General features: G+C 42.6%; 1 protein-coding gene across 5 annotated transcripts in view; it reads right to left on the reverse strand.

Annotated features, from left to right (window-relative positions):
* Positions 1 to 21,836, reverse strand: part of Ntm (neurotrimin) — a 1,010,787-nt gene that overhangs the window by 448,507 nt on the left and 540,444 nt on the right. For 2 of the 5 annotated variants that reach the window (XM_045145449.1, XM_045145450.1), the window contains one exon: positions 17,577 to 17,661. In XM_045145449.1, coding sequence (XP_045001384.1) covers positions 17,577 to 17,661 — 85 coding nt within the window. Of the gene's footprint in view, positions 1 to 17,576; positions 18,376 to 21,836 lie in introns of those variants that run through there. The other 3 variants (XM_045145452.1, XM_045145453.1, XM_004665495.3) reach the window with 3 other exon arrangements.

Raw genomic sequence — 21,836 nt, forward strand, 5'->3', positions numbered from 1 at the left:
GTTGATTCATCATTTAATGTGCATCCAGGCTGAGTTCATTTCCTAGCTATTTTTAATAGAAAAGCAATGAACATGGCTGAGCAAGTATCTTTACAAAAATGTATATGTTATCCCTTTTAATCAAAGCTGCTCACTTTTGGTTACAGAACATGCCTTTTACAGATAACAGCAAATAACGAAGAGACTTAGCACCTATCAAAATGACTTGAAGAAAAAGCTGAGTGCCTATATTTAGGAATCATCTCCATCATACCCAGTGGGGCACAGGAAACATTACAGAGGAAGTAGAAGATGAAATATGATTCTTGCTCTTACTTCTAGACACAGAACTTTCTCCAATGTAAACACTGAGGGGATTCAAAATTCATCAAGCAGAAAATCAAAGGCTGTGAAGAGTTCAACATTAGAGGAGACTTCTAACACACCCTCCATTGCAGAAGAAGAGGTTGAAAGAATTAATAGCTGCAGAGAAGGAAGGAATGCTATGAGGAACTGTCCTCCCCATAGGAACTAACTGGTACATTCATGACCCCACAGTGATTACAGATACTGCCGATGAAGGACCCTTAGGAGAATAAAAGTAGGGAGAGGGGACAAAACAGGATAGCCTGATGGGAATATGACCAATTTGCAGTATGTTCACTTATTAAAGTTCTCGATAAAAATTATTATTTAAAAGCCATTTTTTTCTAGACTAACAGCTTTTCTACCTTTCTATCCCTCTTCCTTTTAATTGGTGGGGGACCCTGTACCATGAAAAGGAATTTGAAGGCCTGTTGATAATATGTGCTTACAGAAGTATGAGTCAAAGTGACAGTACCCAAGTGCACACAGGCATCCAGAATGAGGGCCACCATTACCCATTTTCAACTGACATTTTTATGTATCATATACGAGCCTCATAAACACTTAGAACAGGCATATCCATTTTGAGACCTTATCTGTGTCCATCTCTAGTATACGACATTGTGAAATAATGCGGTCATTTTCCAGTCATATATGGATATATGTGCATATATAGGGAGGTATATATTTAGAATTAACGGACTCATAGAAATTAGAGATACATTAAGCCAAATAAAAAGATGCATCAGGGGGTTTTGTGCTGTAAATAAACATCACACACACACACACACACACACACACACACACACACACACTTGGTTTATCTTTCCATGTCTACCAAGCACAACAATCTTCATGTCAGATTTATCTTCCCCAAAGGAATTAAAAGGAAATGGGGATTTTGTATTTGGTGACTCCCATCACCCGTTCAACAGTGAGTGTCATATCCTATGATGGTTCTTAGAGCTCAAAACCAGCTACTAATTATATATTAATGATATGTAGCAAAGAAACTACTTTTTTAATGGTGAAGGCAACCCCAGGGGTAGGAAAATGTTAAACTTAATGCTTAAGAAAATTGGTGCAATGTTAAATTTTTGGATATAAATTGAAATGATTCAATGAATGAAAAAAAAACAAAGCAAAGGAAAACCTCACTTTTTGAGCATACATAATATGTACGTTTGAATACTGAACAGATATATTTGCTAAATAATAATTCTGAGCAGCTCATTTGGCCTAATGTATGTTTAATTTCTATGAGTCCATTATTCTAAATATGTACCTACTTATATATACACATATATCCATATATGGCTAGAAAAATATCCACATAATTTCATGATACCATATACTAGTGATGGACACAGGTAAAGTCTCAAATTGGATATGCCTATTGTGAGTTTCATATATGATACATGAAAGTGTCAAAATAATGGGCCTTTTCAAGTTGATATTTCAGGTGGGAAATACTAGATATTCATGGCTAGAGGTATGTGTGGTACAAGAAGAACTTCAGTTATGGGCTGCCACAAAACAACAACATTGTAACAGCTAGGACAGTATCCATAGGGTTACTACCAGGCATCTACATACAGGAAATAAAACTGACAATTTTGTCAGTTATTTTGATATTTACTTATCATTGTCTAAAATTCTATGCTCCTACTTTCATGTTCCTTAACTTCTTTTCATAATATATATTCTAAAGAACATAAAATTCTTGTTTATAATTAAATTTGTTTTTAGATAATACATAAAGCATAGAAATTATATTTATTAATAGAGGAACCATGTGACATTTCTATACACATATACAATGGGTAATGTTTAAATAATGCTTAACATGCTTATCTTCACTACTATAATTCCTTTATGGTGAAAATATTTAAGTCTCCTTTACTAATATGACCATACTGTGTAATAGTACAAGTGGTAGTTTGAATAGGTGGCCCCCAATATATTTACTGTTTTCTTTTAGTTTGTAGTTTGCATCTAAAGCTACCTGGCTGGAGGCGGTGTCACTGGGTAAATCTTAAGGTGTGGTGGTGGGTTTGAGATTTCAATCTAAAGATATGTAAAGTGTGCCTAGCTGGAGTTCCTGAAATGTGCTATGGTGTGTGGCTTTTGGCTTTTGACTTTTCAGCTTGTGCTTCTCTCTCTGTGTTTAGACCTGTGAAAGCAGGCCAGCTTCTTCTGCCATTATGGAACTTCCCCTGGATCTGTAAGTTTCAAGAAATGTCCTTTCCTCCATAAATATGCCTTGTCTGGAAGTTCATCTCAGCAAACCTGAAGCCGTCTGCTACAGAACACCAGCAATCCCTTTATTTTATTCTTAAATTTTGTGTGTGTGTGTGTGTGTGTGGGTGTGTGTGTGTGTGTGTGTGTGCGCGCGCGCGCGCATGTAAGTGGATGCACAGTGGACTCTTGCTGCTACAAACAGCAGATTATTGCACTACATTTTGTTACCAGTTTACATGGTGATTTGGGAATTGAACTCAAGCCAGCAGGCTTTGTAAGAAAGTACCTTTAACAGCTGAGTCATGTTTCCAGTATCATACTCTACTTTTCCTTTCTTTTTCTTTGATTTATCAGTTTGAGAGTTTTCTCCAACAGCCTTAAGCATGCTAGTAAGCACTTTATTACTGTGCTATATCCTGAGCCCTCATTTTGTTCCTTATTTTGAGATGGGGTCTTATTTATCATTGAACTCACTCTATAACCCAAGCAGACCTACAAAGTAGCTAGGATTACGAAGCTGGCCTGGATTACAGATGTGCAGCACATCTCTCAACTCCTTGTTCCTATTTAGCTGTTGCCTCTTTTCTACTGGTTGACCTTCTTTAGAATTTATACCCCCACCCTTTGTCTTGCTCTTCTTTTACAAGGTCACTAATCTTATAGATCATTCCGTCTAGCATGTCCCTTCCATGGATCTTTGTAATCCTCTGGCCCACCATTTTATGGTCCTAACTGACTTGCTAGCACTTACATCTCCACACAGACAGGTATTCTGGATCCTGACACATATTTGCTTTCTGTCAGTTCTTTCCTTCATACATGTTTGCTTGTTAGTTTGCTTATTTGTTACTGGCAACTGGTTTGTAATAAGTACAGTTGTTCATGATGTGGGTGTTCTGGTCATCAGGGTGAAGGGAGCTGTACTCTCGACAAGGGGATCCAGTGAATGACTTCCTGAACATGGAGGAAAAGCACCTATTTGGGATTTTTCTGAGCATATTTCTGACTGGGATAAGGTGCTCTTTTTTTTCCTAAGACACAAGACTTCAGCTCTGGTCTCTTCATCATTGAGGGATGCTCTATAAGAACACAACTCAGTGCCTGGGGCAGGAGCTAGCTCACTGAAGAGGCAAAGTAAGAACCACAAAACAGCACATGAAGGTTCTGCATTGTGTATTGCACATTGTGTATTACACATGTGTTCTGACAGGTTGTGTCAGGCTGCTACTGTGTGCAGACTACTGCGGACTACTGAGGGAACACTGGAATTAAGACAGGGCTCAGCCATAAAATCTTGGAAACAAGATATGCTGGACTCAACATCACTCCACTGATGCTTTCCCACCCCAACCCCATCTTACTGCCTCCCTTCTTCTACACTTTGTCCTTTGCTCAGATCCCCTGCGACTCACCCAGCACAAGTTGCTCTTCAACAATTTGATTCCTGATGGTGATTTTCCCTCCTTCTCATCAACATTTTTAAGAACAAGTCCTCCAGACAATCCCGTTTTGTTTCATTGCTGGGTGTTAATGAAAACACTGGAACTAAAGTATCCCAAGTACAAAAGGTTACCCTAAATAAGTAAGCTCCCGCCATTAATGAGCTATTTTTTACTTAAGAGCTATTTTCACTAATTAGAGTATACTTCAGTTTCATCCTTCATAGATATGTGTTGACTTGTTTCTGGGTAAAACTTTTCACTGTCACTGGTTTTCAGACTTGCAGAGTAAAGCATACATTTCACTTGGTCCAGAGATGTAAAGAGTCAAGAATTTGAAGATCAAACATTTGAGACTTCAATTTGGAAAGGTCATGGGTCTTGCCTTCAGAAATATGTGAAAAATCATGAAGAGACTTGCCATGAAATAATAATAAACTCATAACTTTGGAACAAAAATAACTTGTATTTCTATAGCATTGAAATCAGAAGCTATGGATGACAGTTGAGTGTTGACTAAATAGAATAAAAGTAGCTATCATAAAAAGCAAATGCAGAAGTCTAAATGGAAGCTCATTTCCCCTTGTGTAATAATCTAACAAGGTTTTGGGTCAGCTGATGGGGCAGAACAGAAGCCCTACTCAGAACATCTGCTCAAGGACTTGGTAGATGGAGCATCCGTCCTGTAGGATGTGGTTTACAAAGTAAATTTGAACATCAACAACCAGAAGGCACCAAGAGAAAGAGCATGATGCATTTCACATGGGAAGGTTTGATGGCAATCTCTGCATAACTATTGCTCACTTTTGAGCAGAATGGTCATATGGTCAAATGTAAACTCAAAAAAGATGTGGAAATGCACTCAAAATTTGAATCCCTGGAGGATAGAAAACGATTTACATATGAAATCAGCATGCTTTATTGTTTCAGCTGCAAAGCTGAGGTCTGGGCATACACATTTTCTTAGCAGCCTCTCATGGTGAGTGATAATAGAATTGGACCTCACCACTTACCTTGGCACTGGCATTAAGCAATGAATCCGGTTGAGAATGAGAAAGGGGTTTCATAAGAAAGGATTAAAATGAAATAATAAGGGCTGGAGAGATGGCTTAGTAGTTAAGGCACCTACCTGCCTGTGAAGCCTAAGCACTCATGTTCAACTCTCCAGATCCCACATAAGCCAGACACACAGTGATGCAACTATGCAATGCACACAAAGGGGCACATGTATCTGGAGTTCATTTGCAGTGGCTGAAGCTCCCTGGCATGCCCATTCTCCCTCTGTCTCTCTCTCTCTCTCTCTCCCTCTTTCTCTCAAATGAAAAAATGGACACTGTATACTTTGTTAGATTTCAGGTTTATATTCTGAATTCTGTCTACCTGCCACTTCCTTCTCTTCCTTCCAATTTTGTGGGCATGGGGCTAGAAAATAATCCTTCTTTTCTAATGTTTATTAGTTTCTATAAAACCCATTGTGAAAGTGGACATTTAAAGGACTTTTAGATTCCACACATACAACTTTATGAAGTGTATCACATTGCCCTGGCAGTTTCCTTCTTAAAGTCTTGTTCCACTCTCTAACCTAGAAGACAAGTAACACCCCATTTACACACAGCTTAAAGACATCTGAACCCATTCCAGTACAGAATTCCTTATTTTTAGCAAAACATAAACAATTTCATTATTAATAGCATACTATTATTCCTAATAAGCATTTAATTTGCTCAATGAATACCCTTTAATGTATCCCAGAGTCCAGGCAGTAATTTAGCCACTATAAATGAGAATAGTAAACTCAGTGGCCTGGTGGATCTTACATTTTAAGGGAATAGGTAATAAATCAGTATCAGATAACAGACTTTTCAATGTGTTAAAGGCTATAAAGAAAATTAAACTTAGGTAAGGAAAAGGAGTACTGAGGGGCTGGGGGTGACTATTTCAAATAATGTGGTCTGGAAGGTGTTTGAGGAGGCAATCTGGGAGCAGACACATGAATCCCATAACAGCTGCAGACACACATTACTGTGATGAGTCTGGCAGAGGAAGAGGGCTTGGTAGATTCTAGGAACAAGGCAAGTTCAGTGTGCTGCTCCCATTTTGGGGAGGCGGCAGTGACAGGAGGCATTCACAGGCTCCAAGTGATTGCAAATTTCTCACATCATTTCATTTCAAGTGTAACTGGAGGCCACCATAGGAGTCTGAACGCAGTCATCTAATGATTTATGCTCTTAAGTGATACTAAGACTTCAAGGTGGAAAACAGATGCTGCAAGATCAGTAGAAACAAAATGATCAGAGAAGGTACCCCCAAACCATCCAGGAGAGAGAATAGTGACAGATCAGAGGGATTCATTCAAGATGGTGAAAAAGTGGTCTGCTTGAGGAAATCTTTAAAAGTAAAGATAAAATGAGTTTGCATGTGGATTCCATGCAGAATGAGAGAGAAAGAACTATCCTCTAGGTCTCTGCCTTGAGCAAGCAGGTGAGAAACTGGTGGGGGCAGTTCCTAACAAGAGGACTGACCAAGCAAACAGGCAGTAAGGCTAAGAAAGGATCAGATAAGGCTGGGGTCAAGAGCATAGGGTGGAAGGCATTGAGTCTGAATGTCATTTAACAGTAGGCTCCTTAGGTTCACAGCAGGACAGTGTTAGTTCCAGAGGGAAGGGGCGAGTTTATTCCAGACAGCTGGGCAGCCACAGCATGGAAGGATGTTGTTAGTATGAGCTCATGGCAGCTGAGCTACCATCACTGCAAATTTTGAGAAAGATGAGAACAAAACATACAGAAGTCACAGTAAGCATTAACTAGGACATTTGACTTTCAGGCCTGTGACCATGTTGAGATGGCTCTAGGAATGGAAATAATCCTGAAACAGCCAGGCTTCAGCCTTAGAGAGTTAATGATGTGGACATCAAAGAAGATATCGGGGACATAGGCTTTTGCTGATGTTAGATCATGAAATCCACAGAGTAAAAAAGTTTGAGATTTGGGAGTAGGTGTATAACTGCATTTACTTTTTGGATAGAGGAGACCATGATGACAAAGATCTGGAAACAGAAAAGTGGGCCCTGGAGGTATCTTAAAAAGAGAAGGAAGGGGCTGGAAAAAATGGTTTAGTTGTTAAGGTATTTGCCTGCAAAGACAAAGGACCCAGGTTTGATTCCCCAGAACCCATGAAAGCCATGTACAAGGTGGTACATGCATCTGGAGTTCATTTGCAACAGCTGGAGGCCCTGTTGTGCCCATACATATTCTCTCTTTCTCACATAGGCATAATTCACCTAATAGCCCCATGGTAGTGTGACTCTTTCCAGTGCTCATGCATAACAACTGCACAAAATTAAAAATAATTTGCATATATTCCCCTTCAAACACATACATTTTGATGGGTTAAAATTGTTTTAGATTGATCTTCCTGATGAGTACATTTGTCAAAAGATGATTATTCTGAATGTGAGAGTACTTTCCACTCCTCCACTGCATTATAGTCTGTCTGAAAGCCAGCAAAGATCAAGAAATTCTTTTGCACAAATGTGTCTTTCTTTGCTTCCATGGGGCTGGAAAAGCTTTATCTGAAGACTGTTTTCAGTTTTATGATTTTCCATCACTCTGTTGTTGATGCTGTTTTCATTAAAAATCCTATTATTTTTAAATCCATCAGCAGGTTCTAAGATTAACTCATATGTTCATCTTATGACAAAGCTCCCCATGCCAAAACATTTCACTCTGACAAGACAGTAAGTTGGCCAAACACTCCCAAATAAGCCCAAATAATTCACCTATGTGAATGTATGATTTGGGAAAAAACACAGATCATGAAGATTGAAAGTGCGGTACATTATAGCTCACTACACTTGAGTTAATTTGTGCCCTCAGGCATTTGGTTAAAGTGGAAGGGGATTTCTTTGGCCCGAATGGTGAATTATAATATCATTTTTTTAATTCTAGACGTGCTGATCTTATTGCACACTAACCCAAAAGAAAAGGTACCAAGTCCACGAGGCCTCTTCTCTCTTTTCGCCACCTACATGCAATTCCTGGGCCTTCCTTCCAATGACCAGTAGATGTGACCAGAGGAAATATCACCACCAGACAACATTAAAACTGCACCAGCCAAAATCCCACAAAAGGATGGCATCACATACCATTTCACTAACTGATTGTACAAGATTATCATAGAAAAATCAATCCCCAGAGGAAAAGGGCCCATCCTGCCAACATCTTTCCAGGAATTCCTAATTTTACATTCCACATGATGAAATAGATGGATTTTTCTGTGGTCACAGTGATTTCCAGAGCCATGAACTTTCTATATCATAACTTATTATGCAACAATCTTGTTAGAAAAAAAATGAAGAAATGCCTTTCTTCTTATTCCTTCTCAAAAATGAAAAACCTCAAGAAATTATTTGAAGTACCTAAATTTAAACAGATATGCTAGAGAAAGCACCCACATCCCTACACCCACAAGACCTCATGGTTGTACATGACTACAGGTAGACAAAGAAGGGTTTCTCTCTTTGCAGATCTTTCAGAAACAAATGGGGTATATCTATCAAAGTTCAGCATCAGGGGTATTTAGACTACAACAGTTTACAATGACAACTGGTAATGCATGGATATGATATGGATCTGTATGTATACATACATACATTTATATGCATATGTATATTCATATACATCTGGAGAGAAAGGTAGTTATAACTATGTATGAAGATGTGTGCATTATTTTATTTTAACCCAAAATAGCATTATGAGGTATATAGTGGCTGTGTTCTTTAAACAAAGAGAATAAAGCATTTGCCTGAACTGCAGAGGTGCCCCTGCACCAGAGGTGGTGGTTGCTTTCTCCTGGGTGACTTTCATCCTTTCCTGCCACTCTGACCTCTAGCCAATGCCTCCTAGAATATAATCTACCAGTCTCCTTTATCCGAGACCTCTGTCTCCACCAACTATCTTCTCATTAAACTTATCCATTATTTCCTTCTGTCTTTGGTTAACACAAGCAATCTGTGCGAACTAAACCCATTAATTGTTTGTTTCTTAAAAATATTACTGACCATGTATATAATAATAGATGGTAGGTAAATAAATGATAGGCAAAATGATATACATATGAGAGACATGATTTTTTTAATAAATTTGTATGCATGTGTGTTTGTATATGTGTGGGAGTATGTGTGGGGGGATGTGGATGTGCATTTGGAGGGCATAAATTGACATCAAATGTCTTCCTCAATCATTCTCCATCTTATTTATCAATAAAGAATTTCTCACTGAACTCAAAGCTCACCAACTCAGCTAGCCTAGCTATCCTGGGGATCTGTCTGTTTCTACCTTTGAAGCACTAGGAACACAGTCACCTGCTAATAGGCTCAGCATTTATGTGGATGTTTAAACTCAAATTTAGGCTTTCATGCTTACACTACAAGTGCTTTACCTACTGAGGCAACTACCCAACCAAGATATCTGGTTTTGATGGCACTATTTTTTATTGATAGTGATAATATCATCATACTATGGAAACCCACCACCCTGATCCTGAGGAAACAATATGTACTCAGGGGATAGTTTTAGCCGAAGAACAAATACATTATTTAATTAGTTATACACATTTTTGGTATGCCTCAGATGATACGAAATGGATCTATTCCTCATATCCAAAAAGGGGGAAAAAAGAAAAAAATGTGACTCTCCCCCATGTGGTCTCCATGCCATGGATCCAGATACATTGGGTTGCTGCAACCTCCTTCCACTTGGGTGTCTTCATTGTCCCTGTTTAGAAATATCCATGGAAATGTTTGAAAAGTTGTGATCTCCTTATGGAGAGTCCAAGATATTGCTGGCATCTGAAACAAAAGGCTGACAAATGATCCTCCTTTATGCCTTCCTCTGAACAAAGCAGGACATTCCTGGAACTCTGAGCAGGGGCTGGAAGAGATGGACTGGGTCTGTGTGTATACCCTGTACTCTTCAGGCACCAGCGCCAAAGCACACCAAGAAAGGAGCAGACAGATCCTAAGGAAGAACAACTAAACTCATCAGATTCTCAGGCAAAGAGGGACGTGGCAATCAAGAGAAGAGGAAGGCGCAAAATGAGGCCAGTTCTCCAGCCCCCCAAAAGAGACTAAAAGCCAGACTGGAGAGATTCCAAGTCCCTAGCTCCCCTACCATCTGAATCTCTTATCTAGGAAAATCAGCTCATACTTTGTTTTCTTGGTCTGTAAATTCAGAATAACAACTGTATACCCCTCATGGAGCACCTGGGAGGATTAATGTGAGATTCTGCTGGTAAAGTGTTCAGCAGAGGGTCTGGCACACAGTAAACACACGTGTTCTGTACAGAATCAGATCTGCAGTGTAAGTACATGTGCTTTGTTCCAGACAAAGCAGCAGCAAGGAATCAACATGGTGATAAGACAGGTCAGCCAACTGTATCAGAAACACTCTTCTTGTGTCAGCAGGATGTTCTGGCACTTACTGGAGAAAAGCTGTTGATTTAGACACATGCAACTGTGAGAGTCCTCAGCCAGGCACTGGACTGGGCCCTGAATGTCATTCCTCTCATTCTTCCAAAAGGCAACTTTGGGGAAAAACTGATTTGCACCACCTTCATTCTGCTTAAAACCACATGGATGGATGGCCTTTCTGGTCTCTGCAATCATTTCAAACTCTTAAAGGAGGAAAGGAGAAATATTTCTACAAAGCACCAATGGTAGAGGGGAAGGGTTCTAAAGGACTGGGCTGTCCTCTGTACCCAGTTCTGAGTTCCAGTGAGGACTGGCAGACTCTAACTACTTCTACCCCATTATTTATTGAGATTTTAGGTTTTCCATGTTATTTCCTGGCATCTCAACAAGCTCAGCATAGAGTCTTTTGGCATAATCCCATCCACCCATGCTCCTCAGAGTAACAGTCCACCACAGGCTGGATGTCTGGTCAGCCAACAAAGTAAGGGACAATGGTTAACCCTTGAGGAAGCAGGGAAATCAGCCCAGGATATTCTTCCTGGATGGCATTGCTACTCTGAAAAAGTAAACTCATAAATAACAGATCAATCATTCCACCAGGAGACAACTAATGCCAGGGGACTCTTAAAAGTATGGGCATGGAGGTGACTTTCTGCTCCCCTTCTCATTTTGAGTAGGATTATTTCTCTGACCTCCATCTGGGGTGGAATGCATCATCAGAGTACTGAATTTCTTCAAGGGCTATAGGACTAAAAAGGAAAGAGAGCTGGCTGGAAGGAGGTGTGGAAGGAGGCATAGCATGACTATAGATGATAGAAGACCTGTACAGCCCACATGTGTGTTGCCCAAGAAGAAAGCAGATAAACAAATTACATGTATTTGGAACCTGTTCACTGGGACTCATCAGGACCAACTCCACATAGCTGCATGACCCTAGCAACAGCAAACAGTGCACAAGGCACATCCCAAGTCTAGAACACAGGATGGTCAGGAAATATGGCAGGGACAAGAGGAGAAACGAATGATCTCAGGCACTCATTTCTTGGTTTTGTTTAAATTAAGTGTGTAAACATAGAGAGGAATTGTGTGTGTATACATGCACACTCATGTGTGCTTGATGGTTCAAGGATTCGGGCACACTCATGCCACAGTGCAAGTGTGGATGTCACAGGACAACCTCAAGAATGGTCCTTGCCTCCCATCTTGTTTTAGAGAGAAATTCTCTCTTGTTTTTGTGTTCACCAGGCTAGCAGGTCCTCAAGTTTCTAGACTTTTCTGTCTCCAACTCCCTTCTTGCTATAGGTGTGAACGGGATAGCAGACACTTGTGATATACATCCAACTTTATAAGCCACAGGCTGACCAATTGCATCATCCCTTCGGCACTCAAGGAAGACAGACCACATACAGTAAACCAAATGATGTCATTACTTCAGATACAGATAGACTGTGTTGTATGTGGTATGGGGATAAACTAATAAATTGGGTGTCAGAAAAGGTCTCAGCAAGGGTTTCCCATTTGAGTTTGGACCAAAATAAGACATAACTCTGATACAGTGATCTTGGGTGAGGGTGTTCCTAGCAACAGGGATCAACAGAGGACAGGGGCCAAGTCATGTGCTCCGTGTCTCAAGAAGGACAGTTTTGCATTTCTGAGCCTGAGGACACTGCAGGTATAAACAGAGACTCTATCTGCTTATCACAGGATGCTAAAGTACTTCACTGACAGGCACAAAGAGCTTCCAAAATCTGGAAGGGCTCTGAAGGTCCACTCAAGTCTCAAAACCACATTCTTCTGTGGTTTTCTATGGAATTTCATACCAAAATTCAGCCTTGATCTTAAATATTTCTCAGACCTTTTATTTTTAACTCATCCAGGAAAACAGCATGGATCAGCTGCTGAGCCTAGTCTAGGCAGAAGACAAGGCAGAATTCAGCCTCCAGCTAGCTCAGTGCCCAGGAAATAAATCTCTTTCCTAGTGGCTACTTTGTTAGTGTGATCTTTGAAGCAAGAAAATCATGCAGCAGGATTACTGAGTAACTCCCCAGTGTTCAGTGGAAGTCTTTATTTGAGCCTCACCATGTCAGGATCTCGGAGGTTCAAGGTGCCTCTGATTTTCAGTCCTGCAGTTGTTTGGTTTCAAAACCAGAAATCATCCCTCCACCAGAGGGCACTCTACTCAGGCCCTCCCTATCACCCCTGTGTTGATTATAAAATGTTCTCAAGGTTTTGGAATTGGACCAATGTCTTCTGAGAGGGTGGTTCTGGTTCCATGCCTTCCCACACTTCAAAACACAGCTCTGGAGGCTGGAGGTATAGCTTAGTGGTTAAGGCACTTGCCTGCAAAGCCAGAGGACCCAGGTTCAATTCCCCAGAACCCACATACATCACTTGCACAAAGTGGTGGCACATGAATCTGGATCTGGAGTTTGTTTGCAGCGGTTGAAGGCCCTGGTAGGCCCATTCTCTCTCTCTCTCTCTCACTCTCTCGCTCTCTCTCTCTTTCTCTCTCTCTGTCATGAATAAATAAATAATATATTTTAAAAAAACAGCTCTGTGCCCTTCTTGAAATAACCACTCAATAAATCTTTGTTGATTGACCACAGTTAAATTGCAATGTAAAGTGATAGAGAAACAGGGTAAGGAGTGAGGATATTTGTGTTTTGCTTCATTTAGCTCTTTAGTAAACCCCTGACCATACACAATGCTCATGACATTAAAAGATGTTATCTTTGCCATCTGAGATCTGTCAGTTCACACTGAGAAACACAAGTAACTTATATTGCAAAAGAGTGTCAACATGAGGGGCAAATACTGAACCCAGTGAGGAATGAGAAAAACACAATTCACTGGGTCCAGAACAGTCTGGTGAAATCTTGTTGTCAAAGGTCTAGTGCAGGGCTGGAGAGATGGCTTAGCAGTTAAGCGCTTGCCTGTGAAGCCTAAGGACCCCGGTTCGAGGCTCGGTTCCCCAGGTCCCACGTTAGCCAGATGCACAAGGGGGCGCACGCGTCTGGAGTTTGTTTGCAGTGGCTGGAGGCCCTGGCGCGCCCATTCTCTCTCTCTCCCTCTATCTGTCTTTCTCTCTATGTCTGTCACTCTCAAATAAATAAATAAAAAATGAACAAAAAAATTAAAAAAAAAAGGTCTAGTGCAATCCCTCTGAGCCAGTATTCCAGCTTTGTCTTGTTGCTTGTGTGATGTAAAATAAATTCCTCAGCTTTCTCATCTGTGAAATGGGTAATGATAAAGTAAATTTCAGAAGGTAGTGCAGATTAAATGTTACTTTGTATATAAAATGATTAATTTAGTAGCTGACCAATAACAGTACTATTGAACTTATTATCATTATTACTACTATTGCTACCTAATCTAGCTTCAAAGTTTCTCTATCAATTACTTTTTCTCCTTTCTGGGACCAAATACCTGACTAGAAGCAACTTAAGAAAGGAAGAGTTTGTTTTCAGTTTTCAGTTTCTAGGAGAACTCTAGAAAGCATGGTAGGAGCAGGCAGTCAGTATAACCTTGTCATATAATCATAGAGGAGGTATAGAAAGATGATTGCATATAGCTAATTCTCTCCATTTTGTATGGTACAGAACCCCCAACCCATGGAATGGTGCTATCCATAGTTAGAGTAGGTCTTCCCACTTCAACTAGTCTTACCTAGAAAATCCCTACAAGACTTGTGAAGACATTTGTTCCCATCATGATTCTATATCCCATCTAGAGATTAGCCATAACAATTCCCAAGCTGTGCTGCCACCGTAACCAAGTGTTCTCGCTCTCTTTCTCTTTCTCCCACCTCCCCCTCTCTTTGTCTTTCTTTCATTCTATTTCTCTGTTGAAAATAAACTAGGGCTCATTCATAATAGGCAAGAACTCCCACTAAGTTATATCTCCAGGCTCAAATGAGATTAATTCTTCATGTTTTACTTTACAGTTCTGTAAAATGAGGATAACTATAGTAAGGACATCATAGATTATTATCATTAGGATTCAATGATAAGGTTAAGAGATTGAGTGATAGGCTTGATATTAATAAGACGCTTTGATATAGTGAGTGATCAACAAACCTAGAGTATATGATTGTACATTTTGCTTGATGTAACCCCACCTTTCTTTAAAATGGACATACAAAGTGGTACATGAGTCTGGAGTTCAATTGGCAGTGGCTAGAGGCCCTGGCATGCCCATTTATATTCTCTCTCCCTCTCTCTCTTCTGTCCCTCTGCTTGTAAAAAATAAATAAATAAATCTTAAAGTAGGCATATAAGACCAGGAGGGCAGAAAGACTGGGAGATTACCACACATCTGCAATTCATTTCAGATTATCCATGCCATGTTGTGAAAGAAATGCCAATATCTCCTCAGAGATCATTAAAATCTGCTGCTTGAACATTTATTCTATGGAGACTAGAAAAGATCTTTGAAGAATGACACTAGTGATAACAAAGCAGAATGAAAAGAAATTAGAGCAAAAAGTCCTCTGCTGGTGATGAAGAAAACTACAATCTCAATACAAGGTGAATTAGGGTGAGTTGAGTCCCCAGGCTTCCCTTGACTTAGTTCCTTGTTTCTTGATCATATGTTAGTCCACAAAGATAAAAAGGAAGGAGGAAGGGGGAGGAGTGATCTGTCTCCTCCAACATAATGAACAAAATAAAATAACCCAGAATCCTGACTAGATTGTTACAACCCAGAATCAGATTATGTGCAAATTTAGTCATTTTTATGCAAATGAAACATATTCTGAAGCTTCTCCTTGTCTCTGTGCAGTACTGCACAGAATAAGAAAGTGCAGAGCCTGTGTGTGATCTCAGGACTCCCACTGCACTGAAGTGCATCCCCAACATGGCCTCCTTCCTCATTCTAGTGTGTAATAGTCTACGAAGAAGGAGGGGAATCCTGGGAGGCATGAGGGTCCTACACAGAACTGGTCTGTGACAATTGCCAGTTCTGACCCCCAAATCGGGGACCTTGGACAATGGTCATTGTTATTTATACCCTAGCTCATCTAGTCATTGCCCTGTAGGGTCATCCTCATGAAAAACATGGAAACACTCAGCCCTGGGGCCGACACAAGGCAACAGCAGACTGGATGTCTCTTATGCATGGCTGGATAGATGTCAATTCTTCTTTAGTGTGAGAAAACATGCCCACCATGCCTCATTCCACCATCTATATTGTAGACCACTTTGTGAGGCCCAAGCATGAAAATGCTCATAAACGTCAATAAACATTTATGTCTGAAAAAGACAGGGACAGTAAGGGAGAAGGGTTAGAGAAAGAGAGACAGATATCAGTACATGACAAGGAGTTCTTCATAAAGAGCTCCTCTCAACTCAGATGTGTCCCAGACTTCAGGATCTGCTAGATGTCACCACTCCCTTGGAAGAGTCTGATTGTTCTAAGCTGTGGGGTTCCCTTCCAGAGATACTATCTGACCACTCTAATCTGCCTTTGTCCTCCCAAGAACATGAGAGTCATTCTCAAGGTCCATTTTCTGTTTATTAATTTTCAAATGTCTACAGCACTACCACTGCTCCTTGGGTATGGGGTGTCCTATTTGTAATTCAAATATTCCATATATGAGAATGTCTCTACTTTATCCCTAGAGGTCTGCTCTCAGCATCCAAGGGGGTGTAAGACCAAGCAGCCATCTGGAGAGCATTAGATTTCCTTCAATATAAGGCTTTAAAGTTCCATTTTTATTTATCTACTTAAGCAGTCTGAAATCACTACCTACCTGAAAGTCCCATGAGATCCCTTTATAAAGCAGAAACACAATTATTTTGGGGAAAAACAAGTAGATGTTTCACTTTAGTCCAAAGTAGTCCTTAAAGAAGTTCATTCACAAATCAGTTAGGAGTTAGTTCAGTGGGGGTGCTGAGAGTAAGCTTCCAAAGACAAAGGATCTTGGGAAATCTGCAACTGTATATGATTCCTTAAAATCACACATTTTTGGGGGACAGTGTTCTGATAATTCAATTTTGTACTGCCAGTGCTCCTTCCCCAATATGTTCAATCTTATGGTTATCAAGTATACAAGTCCACATGCAATTCAATCTCAGAACAATCATGAAGACAACATATTTGACACCAGAGCTAAGGTTATCTTCTTGTCAAAGGGTGAAAGTAATGTCACGTTGCCCATGGTCAATTCAGTTGATCAGTTTAACAACTTTATTAAAGAGGATGCATTAAGTCAAGCAGATGCAGTGAAGATGTCCCTTCATGGGCCTTTTTAGCTTCTACTTCTTGCTTGTTCTTTTAAAAAATCCAGACAGGGAATTTCCTATGATATTCATTCAGTGTGCTGCCCTGTGTGACTGCTGTCGACTGACTGTCAGCACTGGAGCAGGAGTTAGTGTTTCTTCAGCAAGGTAATGAGGGAGCTAGGATCGCCCTACTTTGCACAAAGCATAGCCAAGACTGTTTCCTCCCCTAGTTCCTGCAATCCTTACCCCCAGAAGCCATTCCTTACTCAACACAATGCCAAAGCTTAGTGTCTGTTCAATGATAAGTCTTGCTTGTGATGCTTTGGTGGACAATGCAAACAAAACACCATCGACTCAGGTAGACACCATTTTCCACAGACAAACCAGAGTCCACGGCTTCAGTCTCCCCAAACCACATTTAGACAGGGGACACCTGGCATGAAGGTAGACCAGGTAAGCCCTGGTACAGTTGGGCCCAGAAAAAGAGGTTCTGCAAAGCGAATCATGACTATTGACCCCCACCCTGACTTCAGAGAAAAGACTGTCAATGCTTACTTGCAGCCAGGTCCCCAGTCACCACAGACACCACATTCAAGTACAGACAGTGCCAGGCCCACTGTCCTCAAAATCAAAAGCTCCCTGGCCCAACTGCCCCTCGCCTTAGCCACAGCTCATCAGCAGAACCTCTGAACAGTGCCCCGTGACTGCCACATTCCGGGACAGAGCACTCAGTCCCTGCAGGAACTGTGCAGCGCTGAGACCCGGCGATCTCTCCGCTGACAACTGCATGCTCCAAGGCACACACCCCTGGCCCTCACCTCCAGCCCATATGTAACAACTCGTAGAATCGCGGCTCCCTACCTGAGGGTGGCGCTCTCCCCCTGCCGGACCGTCACGTTGTCCATAGCTTTGGGGAAGGTGGCATCTCCGCTGCGCACCGGCACTCCTGTGGGTACAAGGAACAGCAGCCTGAGAGACACGACCACGAGGCACTTCCAGGGCAGGAACAGGTACCCACAGACCCCCATCCTCGACAGCCACAACTTCCCAGAACTCCGCAGCGGCACGCACACGCCCCCCGGGCGAGCACGGGAAGTGGGTGGGGTGGGGTGGAGACCCGCACTGGCACCGAGCGCAGAGCCCGCGGCTGGGCGACCGCGAGGCGCGGCGAGGAGAGAGCGCGCAGACTCCTCCACCTCTAGTCTTCCTCCCCCAAATCCAGCCTCTGCTTGCCAGCCCCGCAGAACCAGTTTCCACAGGCACGCATCGGAAGGAGGCTTTCTTGGTGCTGCTGGCGCCCGGGAGGGTGGCGGCCGATGGGTGCGCGGGTGCCTTGGTTCAGGCGCCGCTTCTCCCTCTGAGCAGTTCAGACATGGCACTTTGGAGAGGATTGAGCACTTTGGTATTGAAAGGGGCTGGCGGTGGGTCGTATCCGGCCGCCCAGATGAGGTCTGCGATTCCCCGTGCGAATAAGGGGAAATCCAGCACTTTCTAGTTAAGTTTCAGAGAAAGGCTCGCCGCCAGAAACAATAGCCGATGGAAAGTGGAGCTCTCGGGAGGCGGCGGGGACGCGCGAGGAGAAGACGGCTCAGCCGGCTTCGTGCGATCCGGACACGGGGATGCTGCGGCGACGCCTCGGTCAACTCAACTTCCTCGGAGCCCAGCTGTGCGCCGCAGCCTCGGCGACAGTCTCCGCAGGGCAGCTGCAGGCAGGCGCGACCCCGCCAGGCAAGGGCGGACCGCGGGGAGCCCCTCGCCCGCCGCCTGGCTCGCTGCAGAAAGCCGAGCGCAGCCGGACCCGACCACGCTCAGCGGCCGCCCCCGGCCTCCGCGCCGCCTTCCTCCCGGGAGCAGCCCCGACGCGCGAGGGCCCCGACCGCCGGGGTTGTCATGGCAGCAGCTCCATCCCTGACCGCCGCTTTCTCCCGGAGCCGACTCCGAGCGATCCAGCGGGCGGGCGGCGCGGACTGCGCGCTCATCCCGGCGGGTGCGGGGCGCGGGCGCCCACCTTAACCCCCGCCGCGCCGGGCCAGGGCGGTGCATCGTCTCTGGCCACCGCTTTAACCATCCCCCCTCTTAAAGAGTTAGCTGTTTCCAAATAAGACGAAGTTGCCTTGTGATAATCCCTAGACATCTTAATAAGGGTCACTAACTAGGAGAACAGCCTGCACCTGAACGTGTGCACCTTAAAAATGGCCAGTTGTCTTCGGTTAGCATTTAGAGTCCATTTACAGTGTTCAGAGAAAGCTTTAGAAGAATCATTTTTATTCATTGTTGCATCCCCCCCAACTGCTCGCTTCCAAAGCTAATTAAAACCTAATAGATTCAAGGCCACCATTCTAAATAGAGATCTTCATATAGAAAACAAATAGAGATCACACGTGTTTCTTGGTGGGTGGGATGGTCAAAGTCCCACTAAAATGTTAGTATTGCACACTTACTTAATGCCCTGAAAAGGGGTGCATTAGGAAATAAGCCAAAGGGCAGACTGCTTGGGGTGTGTGTTCAAGTGTGAGCCCTCTGCTTGTTTCTAGGTCTTCCTGGGTTCTGGGTTCAAGGGTGAGCCCCTGCTCTATTTCTCAGACAGACTCCCTGCTTTCTCAGCTCACATCTGCTGCAGGTGACTTCATCTTTAATAGGCGTGACTTGTTTTAAATTTTTGAAACCGAGACTGGATATGCCTCAGTCCGTGATTCTTGACGCTGGTCCCTCCGTACCTACATCACTGACTTCCCCTTACTGTCAGCTCTGATGGACTGTCCCCTTTTCCGGGAACAGTGCAGGCCACTAGACACCTTAAGGGATACACCATAGATTCCCTTGTCAGGGACGTCTAACCCTGAGCTCCCATCCCTGTCTCGAGTTTTCTCTTTGGGACAGAGAGGAGGCTGTGGTGACATTGATGCCTCTTTCTCCATGGTCTAGGACACCCAATCAGTGTGCTATGAAAAACTCACACGAAAGAGCACAAAAAAGTTCTTCCTTAAAGCCAACCAACACTAGACACGCAAACCATTACAACGGAATAAATGTAACCACAAAGGTACAGGTGCCTGTGCAGGTCCTTTGCCATTCATGACCAAAAGCAGTCACTTGCATGTAAACACATATGAAAGCTTACAAAAGCACACTTCCCCCATCACGGACCTCTCATGTCAACTGATGTGGTGGGTAAGGCAACAGGCCTTACATATACCAGTGTCACAAAGGAAGGTCAAGAACACTCATCTTTCTTTTCACTGTGACGCAGACACTGCTCATCTGTGCAAAGCCAAGCACCGAAGGTGTCAAAATGTTTTGCATTAATTCACCATCAGGCTAGTTTCCCACTCATCTCATTTGGTGGCTTTGTGGATATGAAATTCTCAGGGAATCCATGCACTGCCATTGGCCACTTGGGAACGGCTTGACATATATAAACACATATATAAAATATCAACTGTCACCTTATAGCAGAAACAACTGAATGGACTCTCAGTAAGGGGAAAAAAAAATAACTGTAAGAAGCAGATGGGTCTCCCACTTTCTTATTAAAAGGAAGGAGAAGCTCCCAATCTTTGCATGGGTCCATTCTTGGGACAGCTTCTTTTATCTCCGTGTTCTAGCAGTAAATTGTGGAGATAGGAAGTTAAACGCTCTCACTCAGATGAGCTGTTGTGTGAGTACAGACAGCAGGCATGAGCTTATCCCTGCCGGTTTTCTGCCTGATAAGTTTCAGGATTCTGTCCTAAAAGCCAAGGAGTCACTTCTAATAACCCACCATCCATCCTTCTTACTCTCCTGTCACAACCCCTCTTCTAAGCATTTTCATACCACATCCAGTGGAAACAAAGGGTGGTGGTAGGGAAGAGAGAGGGTCTTGTTTCTCAAGAAGCCTGGGCCAGAGAATAGCAGGAATGATTCCTTTCATGACAAATTCTAGCTCTGTCTCTTGCATTTAATTCCAGGTAGGTACAAATGAGCATTAGGTTTTGCATCTAGGAATGGCTGTCCCAAGGGGCCTACATACATGATTAACTCTACAGGAAAATACTTAGAAATCCATTTAAGATGGGAGATGCTTTATTAATACATTTTTTTCTGTTACAGCTTTATTACTATGTCTAAGCAGAAAAATAATTCTTAGAAGCTGTTTAAAATACACAGTCAGTATTGGTCTGCATGCACTCTTCATCTAAGATAGCCAGAGCATCTTTGTCTCTGGCCCTGAGGAAGAGTGCTGATTGGCTGCATCCCAGCAGTAGCCAGCAGAAAGCCCAGCAGAGCACAGGGAACTCTCAGGGTGGACAAGAAAAAGCCACTCACAAACTCATCCCTGCTTTGTGGGCCCAGGGATTCAAACTCTATTCACAAACAGAAGTCTTGAAAAGTGGTAAAAGGTCAAAGATGCCCACACAATTAACAAGACAGATCTGCTTTATTCAAACCAGCTATTGAAGTGCTTTAAAAAGATGAAGATCAAAATCACATGTCAATTGCCTTTCCATCCCCTAATCCCTAAATATAACCAGCACTTAGTGGCTTATCTTATATCCTGTCTCTGGCTTCATAAAAACTGCTGGATTTATTTTATTTTTCCTAGCATATCTGAGTTAATGAAAAAGGGATGACAGTCAGAGCAATTTCATTATTTGTGTTCTTTATAGAAACAACTTCCTCTCTACCTCCTGGAAAGCAGATTCCTAACAAGCACCACCTCCACCTTCATCCCCCATTCCCCTCTCCTTCCTCCCTTCTCTCTCACATACACATATACTGTACACATAAATCAACTTGTCATAGCTTGTCTCTGTGCTGACAGCTGTAATTGCTTCATGTTATAAAAATATCTATAGGACAATGCCTTTGAAGCTCTCCCTCATACACATATAGACACACGTGCACATGTGTACATACACACACAAAAGAAAACAATCAGTCCCTCTAATAATCTTAAAGAAGAGGATGGAAGAGTAGCCTGGGGAGAAGACTGCAGTGCTTGGAGACTTGTGCTGTGATGGCACCTGCACGCAGAAGTAGGGGAGGAGCAGAAAGGAATCCCCACGGAAGGGCAGTTAACTGGGTTTTCGTGTATTTGTTTGTTTGTTGCTTGTTTTGTTTTTTTTTTAGTCAGTGTAAACT

Source organism: Jaculus jaculus, chromosome 3, assembly GCF_020740685.1.
Source record: "Jaculus jaculus isolate mJacJac1 chromosome 3, mJacJac1.mat.Y.cur, whole genome shotgun sequence".
Classification (NCBI taxonomy): Eukaryota; Metazoa; Chordata; class Mammalia; order Rodentia; family Dipodidae; genus Jaculus; species Jaculus jaculus.